Raw genomic sequence first — 11183 nt, forward strand, 5'->3', positions numbered from 1 at the left:
GTACACAAGAGGAAGGTTAAGAAGAGTACAACACCATACACATAGTGGGATCTTATTTTACGAATGAATGTTGAAACAAACAATTTGCAAATGGAAAGTGCATATTATATTTGGAATATGGAATGTAGCCTTCATCTTCATTAGTTTTAAAATTATTTACTAAAGTAATATTGGTTTATAACATTTATATAGATTTCATGTATGTGCTGTAGTAAGTCAGCATCTTTATGTTCTAGATTTGTTCACCATCAGAAGTCCAATGCATCCTTAAGCATATATTTGACCTCTGTTGCCTGTTTTATCTGCCTCCCTTCCCCCTTCCCTTCTGGTATTTACTTACCACTTTTTCTTTTGTTTGTTTGCTTGATTTTGTTTGTCTTTTTGTTTTGTAGTTCAAGCATTGAAACCCAGGTCCTCATACATGCAACACATATATTCTAGCTGCCATTGAGTCACTCCACTTACCACTTTTTAAAACACACAATTTATTACATTTTTTGTTTTCTTTTTTATATTCTAAGAATTTTTTTTTTAAGTAATAGGAGGTTGAAGCTCCGTGTTTGGAAGAACCATGACTGTGTTCTTTCCTAATGTTAGCTGATGGCTAGCCTTCTTTCCAGTACTTAGCTGGTGCTGAATAAACGCTGTAAGAGTGAATGAGCACCATATTCGATGAATCTGTGTCATCATGCAAAGACCTGGAGAACCAGAATTAAGCAACCAAACTTTATACCTGGTCTACTATCTGACAAAATCTGGCAACTTCTCTGGTCTTGAGGTCAGATTCCAATTCACCTTAAGTAATTAATGCACTAAACTGTAAGCTCCCTGAGGCCAGGAAATGCGTCTGTCTTGTAAATGTTGTGGAAGAGGTCTGTCAAATATCTTGTTAATCTTTAATAAGAGAACAAGTTTAGTGGCAAACCTACAAACATTTACTTAGGAGTAGCAGAAAATTGCAATTCTTGCAAGTACAAATTTAGGTTAAAAACCCAAAGGCATCCTCAATAGGGACCCAGGTCAGTGAGTTCCTATAGAGGAAAGAGAATGAGGTCATTGACATACCCAGTAATGAACAAGGTAATAATGGGGTGAAGGAGTCACAAGAAAGGAAAGGTCAAGTGGAGGGATCACAAAAGTGAAAGGAGATAAAAAAAATTCTCTTTTATCTCATTTCAAACAGGATTCTCTTTCTTGCTGGCTTCTTGGAAAGCTGTTTGGCCCAGTCCACACTCAGATTCAATTTTTAAAAGGCAGCAATTCAACATTTTCTCTGTTGGCCACCTTTGTTGCTGTTGCAATAGGGCTCTAGTGATGTCACTTGTCACAATCTGACACAATAGGTCCTCAAGAATTGGAAAAAATAGATGTCAAGAATTCCTCCCGATGCTGACTCAAAGGGAAAGGTATCTTTGAGCTACCTTAAGTAGATAATTCCTTGATCTCACGCATGCGTTGAATAGAAATAGTCAGGGATTAAACAATGGTCAAGGATAACATAGATTGTGCCTCCAGAACTAATCAGCAACGGGCTGGAGACACGGTAGGGACCAAGAGACAGTGGCGATTGGGTGTGGAATACTATGCAAGGAATTGTAGGCCTGAATCATTAACATTAACTTACGATAACCAAGTTAAAAAAATAAACTGATCGTTTTTTTCCTGGAGGAAACCGTATACAAATGGTCATCATAGAAATGCACGGTGAAGAGTCTGTTTCCTCCAGGTGCGAAGGTAACACTCCAGTTTCACATTTTCTCTAGGACCTCTTAGACTCTTTAATCCTGTGAGTGTGTGTGTGTGTGTGTGTTCACATTTACATTTTTAGCGCTTCATTTGAGAACACCCAACTCCAGAGCAGCTATAACCGACCGTAACCAAACAACTTCCTGCTGGTCTCAGTCTGGCTGACACTCCTCCCTGCCATTGTATCGCCTATGTGTCGGAGGACCTCAGCCCAGTCCCCAGCCCCTTTCTTCCGGACCCGTCCTTCCCTCCACCCCCCCTTTCCTCTCCCCTCCCGTCTTTCCCTCGGCCTCTCCGACGCAGGGAAAAGCTGGCGTCGCGGAACCCAGGGCAGCACCCCGCAAACCACTTGGCCCTGCCAGTTTCTGAGAACTGTCAGCCTTGCAACAAACGCTACGAAGAAATCATCTTTTCCGCGGTAAACTACGGAGTCAATCGTGGTGTTTACACTAGGTTTTTGACCCCGTTGCAGCTGCGGGGATTGATTGGCTCCCCCGCGCCCCCGACGCTTGGGGTCCCCCTCCCTCCGCACCCCGCCCGGACCCCGCCCCTCGCAGCGCCATCTGCTCGCCTGCCGGTCTTCCAGTCTCTCACTCGCCCCTTCCCCCCCATCACCACCCCGGCCCCACCCCCGCCGGCTCCGCCCTCCCACCCCACCCCCCCCCGCCCCGGCCTCCGAATCTTCCCCGGCCGTTGCCAGGGAGACCAGCCGATACCCGGCAAATAGGCATTGGAGAAAGAAAAGGGGGGAAAGCTACACTGCAGCCGGGTAACAAAGGAGCAATAAAAAGCAACCCCCAAATGGAAGGCTAAGGACGCGTCTGCCAGAAAATCCGCAAGCGAGCTAGCAATCATCCCGAGTGGAAAAAAAAAAAAAACGGGGTGGGGGAGGCGGAGGAAAGGTTCGGGATTCACGTCGTGGCGAGGCTGGGGTGGGGGAGATCACCAGCCTCAACTGAGCCTTTGAGAATCTCCTGGATGGTGGCTTTGGAGCAGCCCATTGGCTTTTCCAGCTGGACGCGGCTAAATACAAGGGATTGGGTCCACCGAGGCGGCGGGGGTCTTTGGGGCCTGGCTCTCCGGCGTCGTTCAGGGGCGGGTAGCGAGTCGGGCGAGGTGCATTTCTACCGAAACATCTTCCCATCCGCTCTCGGGAATGCGACTTCGTGATCGAATGCGTCCAGGGATGTGGTGAACAGTGAGAAGAGGAAGCTTCGGGCGATGATGAGCAACTTGGTGAAAATTTTCAAAGGCGTGCTTGAACAAAGAGTTATTGGCTCGAACCAACCATCTTTTCCCACTCAAAATGACCCATTTCCCTACACGGAGCAGAAAATAAAACTGATTCTTCAGAGCCAGCTCCAGGAGAGATGAACCTTTCCTGCGACTTGCTTCTCACCTCCATAAACGGAAGGTCCTTCTTATCAGGATTCATTACATATAAACGAAGGGGTGGGGAGGTGATCTATTTAGACACTAGAGGAAACTGGAAGCAAAAAAAGTGATAGGAGGTGATAGGAGAACGCGTGTAAGGATTTATCCTTGGTTTGCCCCCAGCCCCACCCCTCCCCCCTATTTCTTTAAATCAGTGCCTCGCCTTTCACACACAAATAGAGTCTGGTACTTAGATGGCATGGAGTACTGTAGCAGATGGAGGCACCCTGTGTCCCCTTATAGAACCTTTTCCTTTAGCCCAAGTTAGATTGCGAGTGCTCAGTGATCTTCCGGCTCCTTTTCAGCAAGCAATTTCATTTTTAGAACTGTAACCGTCGATCCGGTTGTGCAGAATTTCATCGCTGCTCCCTCCCTCCCTCCCAAGAACATGCTGCTTGCTTTGCACACTCATACACATTCAGGGAGTCCGTGGCATCCGTACAGTAAGTTAAAAAAAAAAAAAAGAGCCATATTAAGGCGAATTGCATCCTCACTGTAAATACAGATTCATACACTCGAGGCTGCGTCTCATTTCATCATAGAGGAAAATTATGTCATTTCACACATTGGCAAATGCGAAGCGTTCCTATCCTTTATAAATGGCCCTCGTTTTAAATTGGGGGGAGAAAAATCACTGTTTGGGAATAGTCCGAGCAGGAGGATTTGATGAACGTCGCAAACTAGTCTCGAAATATTTTATTTCATGCCAGTGTGGGATAGGGAAGGGAGTGTGATTACGGCTGCTTGCCGCTTTTGCATTTTCCACATCTGGCCTACAGACCTAATTCTAACTCGCGATCTCGTTTGATGAAATTCGATCTTCGTGGCTTGAATACTTTTCAATTTGGGGCGATTTAACATTTGCAACCGTTAAAAAAACAAACCCTGTGAAACCAATATGGGATATGGAGGGGGAAAAACATGCTACACACAAAACCCAACCATTGTCTCTAATACTCGCAGACAACACACACGCGCGCACACACACACACACACACACACATAAACACACGAGGAAGATGGGGGAGGGGAGTGAGTGGAGAGAGACAGACACCAATATAGACTGACTCGAGTCAAAGCGAGTCAAGTTAACGCTTTCTCCGCCCTCATCCACAAGTAGCCCCCCCTCCGTGTTAATTAGTTACAAACAAAGCAAGCCTATCATGAGCTGCATTATCATTTTCGAGCGAAGGGAGGCCAGAGGCATGTATATTTTAATTGATTTATTTATTTAGAAGACATTAATTCTCGATCTGAGGCTGATTTTCAAACCGTTTGCAAAGCGCGGCTCCATTGTTCGCCGGGCGCGCAGGCCCCGCCCCCTGCTTTGTGTGCGGTGCGCGGATTGGCCGGCGCGCGCGGGGGCCGCGTCAGCGCCCGCGAGCCCATTCATCTGTGCACTTGGGCGTTGGACCCCGCATCTTATTAGCAACCAGGGAGATTTCTCCATTTTCCTCTTGTCTACAGTGCGGCTACAAATCTGGGATTTTTTTATTACTTTTTTTTTAAAAAAAAGACTACACTTGGGCTCCTTTTTTTGTGCTCGACTTTTCCACCCTTTTTCCCTCCCTCCTGGGCTGCTGATTTTTTTTTTTATCTCTTCGACTAAAATTTTTTTATCCGGAGTGTATTTAACCGGTTCTGTTCTGTCCTCTTCGCCACCCCCACTCCCCCCTCCCTTCGGTGTGTGTGTGCTGCTGCCGCTGCCGCCGCTGCCGCTGCCGCCGCCGCTGCTGCTGCTCGCCCCGTCGTTCCACCAACCGAGGCTCTTTGTTTCCCCCCTTGGATCTGTTGAGTTTCTTTGTTGAAGAAGCCAGCATGGGTGCCCAGTTCTCCAAGACCGCTGCGAAGGGAGACGCCGCCGCGGAGAGGCCCGGGGAGGCGGCCGTGGCCTCGTCGCCTTCCAAAGCGAACGGGCAGGTAAAGTCTACCTGGGATTCTGGGCATTTCTTGGGTGTCTTTTTCTCGAGTCTCGACGCCTCCCCGCTTTCCTCCGGCTCGCGCCCCGGGCGCCTTCGGCGGAGAGGAACGTGGCCCGATTCCGACCTGAAAGTTGAATGGGAAGCCGGAGCCTAAATTGACCATTTCTCCTCGGAGGGAGGGGTGGGGGTGGTCTCCCTGCACCCCCAGAGAAGGGCTTCCCGGAGAATCAGGGCTGATTCGTGTGTGGATGGGAGGGAAGGAGTGATAAATTGTCTAAAATGGCGTGTTTGGAGCTCGGCAGAACGTGACTAGCTAGGTGCTACGGCCCCCCACCACCCCCCGCGGCCAGGTTGCGTTCGGGCTTGGTGGGCGCGGAGGTGTTTGCCTGGCTCCAGTGTTTATTGTCGAGACTGGGTCGCTCCAAGGCTTCGGAACTGGTGTGCTTGTGTGTAGTGGCGGGGTGTGGAAGTGGGGGGGGGGGGGGCGGGGGGAGCGATGGGGATGGCGGTAGAGAAAGGCGAGGGAAGCAAGGGCTGTCGTATTGTACACCGAGGCGGCGTGCCCTGCCTGGGTTCTTGGAAAGGTGGATGGCAGGCGGCTTGGAGCTGGCCAGAAACGTTTCAGTCCCTTTCGGATGGAGCTCTCCCATAGTTCTAAATCTTGATTCGCAGCTGTCTCGGGAATTACACACCCCCCCGACTTTTTAAATTGTATGCCTGGGGTGGCAAGCCTGTGGCTCCTTAACAGAAAGGGGGAAAAAAAAAAGCAACAAAAAAAACTGTCCAGATGGTCTAGAGGCCGCTCGTGTGCTTTCCACTGGGATTGCCCGGGTACGTGGAGAGCGCACTCCCGGGGGTCGGGCCACCCGGACACTGGCCGGACCCAGGCGGATGGCCACGGGTGGGTGGGCGCAGGAGGTCGGCCATGGGTGGCTGCTTCACAAACACTGGGCACCCACCACGCCTCTTTTCCTAGAGGCAGAGGCGGTGTGGCTTCGCCCGCTCTCCTCTAAAGTGGAAGGCGAGCTCTTTGCCAAGAGGTTCTGAACCCGTTAAAAATGCAAAAGGAGTCGCCGGGGTGCGTCCCGGGCCTCGCAGAATCCCGGGCGGAGGTGGGCGTGGAAGCGGCCGAAGCGAGACTGGAGAAATCGTGGGGTCGCCCCTGTCCCCCGCCTCGTGGGATTGATGCCCACCTGGACACCGGGAAGCCACCTGAGCTTTTTGTTTGTGGACTCTGGGCTGCGCGATGGGGCTCGGGGGCGCCGCGGCCGGCGGGCAGGGCCTGGCCGGGCTGGGAGGGGTGGCCGGGCGGCCCCGCCCTGCCTCGGCGCCCCGCTCCGCACGGTGGAGGCACAGCGCCCCCTGCTGACCTCGGGCCTGCACGGCCGCCGGGCCTCCGCGCGCGCACGCGCGCGCGTCCCCGGCAACTTCTGGCTGCGGCGCTGTGGTCCCTCGGGGAGTTCTCGGTGTTACTAGGAGGCTTTTAGGGTTGCGGGGGGAGTGAGAGACTGTGTGGCCTGGGCGCAGACCACCGGCTTTGGCCGGCTCCGCGCCTTCTTTCAAAAGGGCTTTTGGCGTATCCTGGGATTACGTGGCCGCCTTCTCCCGCCTTCCAAAGCCCGCGTGGCCGAGGGCTCGGACGGGTCGTCTCGTACTCAGCTTTCCCACGTTTCCGTCCCGACTCTTGGACGTAGCGTTGCACGATCGCGGGCGTAACGCTGGGGTCTCGGGGGCTCCCCTAACGACCTTAGCTCCCATTTCTCATGCAAAACGCTCTTTGGGTCTCCCATCAGCTCTGCTTCCACCTTACATGGTGATGGCTGGGGCGCTCAGTAGGGGGATCCCAGGGGGCGGTGAACGCTGGACCCTCTCGAGCTGGAATAGGGGCGGGACTGGCAGCAGCTGGGCCAATTTTTTTCCTTTTTTTTTTTTTGGAAGTGACCCTCCTGCTTTGTGTGTCCCGCAGGAGAATGGCCACGTGAAGGTAAACGGCGACGCTTCTCCCGCGGCCGCCGAGCCGGGCGCCAAGGAGGAGCTGCAGGCCAATGGCAGCGCCCCGGCCGCCGACAAGGAGGAGCCCGCGGCCGCCGGGAGCGGGGCGGCGTCGCCCGCAGCGGCCGAGAAAGAGGAGCCCGCGGCCGCCGACGCTGGGGCCGGGGCCGCCGCCAGCCCCGCCGAGAAGGAGGCGCCCGCGGAGGGCGAGGCCGCCGAACCCGGCTCGCCCACGGCCGCCGAGGGGGAGGCCGCGTCCGCCGCCTCCTCGACGTCGTCGCCCAAAGCCGAGGACGGCGCCACGCCCTCGCCGAGCGGCGAGACCCCGAAAAAAAAAAAGAAGCGCTTCTCCTTCAAGAAGTCGTTCAAGCTGAGCGGCTTCTCGTTCAAGAAGAACAAGAAGGAGGCCGGCGACGGCGGTGAGGCCGAGGGCGCGGCCGGCGCGGCCGCCGACGGCAGCAGCAAGGACGAGGCCGCGGCGGGAGGAGCGGGCGAGGCGGCGTCCGGGGAGCCGTCGGCGGCCGGCGGCGCGGGCGACGAGGCGGCCGGCGGCGCGGGCGACGACGGGGCCGCGGGGGGCGACCCGCAGGAGGCCAAGGCCGACGGGGAGGCGGCGGCCGTCGCGCCCGAGAAGCCGCCGAGCAGCGAGGAGGCCAAGGCCCTCGCCGAGGAGCCCGCCAAGGCCGAGGAGAAGGCCGACGAGGCCGGGGCCAGCGCAGCCGCCTGCGAGGCGCCCGCCGCCGCCGCCGCCGCCGCCGCCGCCGCGGGGCCCAGCGCGCCCCCGGAGCAGGAGGCCGCCGCCCCCGCCGCCGCCGACGAGGCCGCACCCGCCTCCGCGTCCCCCAACTGCGTGGCCGCGTCGCAGGAGGCGCAGCCCGAGAGCAGTCCAGAAGCCCCCCCTGCCGAGGCGGCCGAGTAAGCGCCCGGGTGCGGTCCGATAACCCGAGAACTTTTCTCCCCCACCCCCACCTCCCCCCTGTTTGTTTGTTGGAGTGGTGCCAGGTACTGGTTTTGGAGAACTTGTCTACAACCAGGGATTGATTTTAAAGATGTCTTTTTTTTTTTAATTATTTTCCTTTTTTTTTTTTTAAGCAGCAAATTTTTGTTTCATCTCCCCTCCCTTCCTCCTCCCCACCCCGCCGCTGCCCTTTTCCCTTCTCCCCGCCCCCCCTTCCCCCAGATCCCATCTCAGATCATTCTGTTACCACCATTCCAACAGGTCGAGGAGAGCTGAACCCTCCCCCCCACCCCCCCTTCCTCTGCCTTGTTTCTCTTCTTTTTTTTTTTCTAAGAAAAAAATTTTTTTGCATCAGTATTAATGTTTTTTGCAGACTTTGCATCTTTATTCAAAAATATAAACTTTCTTTGTCAATCTACGGACATGCCCATATATGAAGGAGATGGGTGGGTCAAAAAGGGATAAGCAGATGAAGTGACGAGGGCCACGCAGGGGAAATGGAAGTGGTGCAGAACATTGCCAAGATAATGTACCACTAGAAATGGTGTAAAGGCGTAGGGTTTTTTTGTTTTGTTTTGGTTTTTGTGTTTTTTGTTTTTTTTTTTTTTTTAGAAAAAGAAAAAGTTATTACGATGTATTTTGCGAGGCAGGTTTACAACACTACAAGTCTTGACTAAGAAGGAAAGAGGAAAAAAACACCAATACTCAGATTTTTAAAAAGATCATAGTCTTAGGAGTTCATTTAAACCATAGGAACTTTTCACTTATCTCATGTTAGCTGTACCAGTCAGTGATTAAGTAGAACTACAAGTTGTATAGGCTTTATTGTTTATTGCTGGTTTATGACCTTAATAAAGTATAATTATGTATTACCAGCAGGGTGTTTTTAACTGTGACTATTGTATAAAAACAAATCTTGATATCCAGAAGCACATGAAGTTTGCAACTTTCCACCCTGCCCATTTTTGTAAAACTGCAGTCATCTTGGACCTTTTAAACACAAATTTTAAACTCAACCAAGCTGTGATAAGTGGAATGGTTACTGTTTATACTGTGGTATGTTTTTGATTACAGCAGACAATGCTTTCTTTTCCAGTCGTCTTTGAGAATAAAGGAGAAAAACTTCAGATGCAATGGTTTTGTGTAGCATCTTGTCTATCATGTTTTGTAAATACTGGAGAAGCTTTGACCAATTTGACTTAGAGATGGAATGTAACTTTGCTTACAAAAATTGCTATTAAACTCCTGCTTAAGGTGTTCTAATTTTCTGTGAGCACACTAAAAGCGAAAAATAAATGTGAATAAAATGTACAAATTTGTTGTGTTTCTTTATGTTCTGATAATACTGAGAGACTTCTAAGTCTTGCATGCCATCAAAATTTTTTGTGGTTTTTAATCTGAGGTTTTCAAAGCCTGATATTCATAGCAGTGTCAGATTACATACAGAAAGACCTTAGAGCATTCCATGTCCAAACTGTTTCCATTTATCCTGCATTTAGATTTTATTTAAAAATGGAACAATTATTTTTACTGTAGTCAGTATCACGTCAGAATAAATCATTTAATACAAAAGTGGTGTCACCTGCAGATTTATTAAATGTCTTATATGAACATTTTACAAAATTTTATTTGGTTATACAGGTCCAGAAACTAAAATTTATACTGGCGAGTCAGTTTAATTAAAATTGCATATGAGTCATGAAAAGTGGCCAAATGTATTTCAAAATTGATGTTGTATTACCTGCCGTTGTAATTGCTTAGTGCTGGCTTGTTTCCAAATTATTGCTTAGATTTTGTGTTAAATATTCGGGGAAAATGACTATGTGAAAAAGTAATAGTGATGAATGGAGATTTTCAGTTTATGGGCCTTTTAATATGTCTAAATTCAATAATTGCAAGCATTTTTTTTATTTCTAGTATCTTAGCATATTATTCAAAGGAAAGGAGGATAATACTTCCTTATATAGTAATACTTACTAGCTTACTTCCTTTGCTCTTTACCAGCCCAGAATTGGATTATTTTTACTTAATAGGACCCTAAACTGAATTGAATTTTAAGATAATGTGTATCAGAATACCATTAAAGTGCTAAGAAAAATTGTTTACGCACACCTGCATTGTAGTTTTTGAGCAGTGTGCCAGAAAGGGTTCAAAAATCAGTGGAACCACATTTATAACAACTGAATACCAAATCTTAGAGAAGTAACAAACAGTTATTAATGTGCTTTTAATTGGAATAATGGTTCCTAATAGTTTCTTACCCCTCTTTACCAAACACATATCCTGCTAACAAAATCTAACATTGTCTTAAGTGTTCTTTGAGTTGGGGTTTCTTGATCACTGAGGATGTTTGAAAGTTAAAGGCCAAATCGAGTAACCAAAGGACTGCTTTAATAAGGAATCTTTTCTACATTTCCAACATTTTCTCAAATACTACTTGGCCAAGTACAATGCCTGGTTTGTGGTAGGATACGGAAGAGAATTAAAAATGGATTTTAAAAAGTAACTTCTGAATAGTCAAAAATATTGTGTATCCAACTATCTTGCTAGGTTTGTTCTTTTAACAGCTGGAATTTATTAAAATGCGTTATTTTGATTTTAATCATTGCCTAAAACACTTTGGGTGGTATTTGATGAAGTGGTGAATTTTCCACAACTGATTAAATGAAATTTTACATTTTCCTTCTCATCCAAAGTTTTGTACATCGCATTGTTTTCTAATGGAAAAAATGTTAATATGGCTTTTTGTATTACTAAAAATAGCTTTGAGATTAAGGAAAATAAATAACTCTTGTACAGTTCAGTATTGTCTATTAAATCTGTATTGGCAGTATTTATAATGGCATTTGCTATGGTTGTAAAATACTTCCTCTGGATAATAATCATTGGGTTCTATCCCTGTGGCTTGTAAAATAAACTTGCACCAGCTGATGCAACCAAACTTCCTAAAATAGGGCTTTTTACAAATTAAATTTTAAAATGCAGTTTTCAGAGAAAAGTTTCAGATCTTAAGTGTAAGGGTAAGTTGAATTTGGTTTAAAGGGCTTAGAAGGTTTGACATCCTTAGGTTATAAAATATCCATTCAAAGAGAATTAGGATCACACGTCAATTTAAAATTGCAGTTTGGGGG

General features: G+C 49.0%; 1 protein-coding gene across 1 annotated transcript; it reads left to right on the plus strand.

Annotated features, from left to right (window-relative positions):
- Window positions 1-4550: 4550 nt before the first annotated feature.
- Window positions 4551-8191, plus strand: MARCKS (myristoylated alanine rich protein kinase C substrate). The gene is made up of 2 exons (XM_056125174.1): window positions 4551-5100; window positions 7069-8191. The coding sequence occupies exons 1-2, from the start codon at window positions 4999-5001 to the stop codon at window positions 8011-8013; spliced, it is 1047 nt and encodes a 348-aa protein (XP_055981149.1). The 5' UTR covers window positions 4551-4998; the 3' UTR covers window positions 8014-8191.
- Window positions 8192-11183: the final 2992 nt, after the last annotated feature.

Source organism: Sorex fumeus, unplaced genomic scaffold (assembly GCF_029834395.1).
Source record: "Sorex fumeus unplaced genomic scaffold, SorFum_2.1 ptg000054l, whole genome shotgun sequence".
In the NCBI taxonomy this organism is placed as follows: domain Eukaryota; kingdom Metazoa; phylum Chordata; class Mammalia; order Eulipotyphla; family Soricidae; genus Sorex; species Sorex fumeus.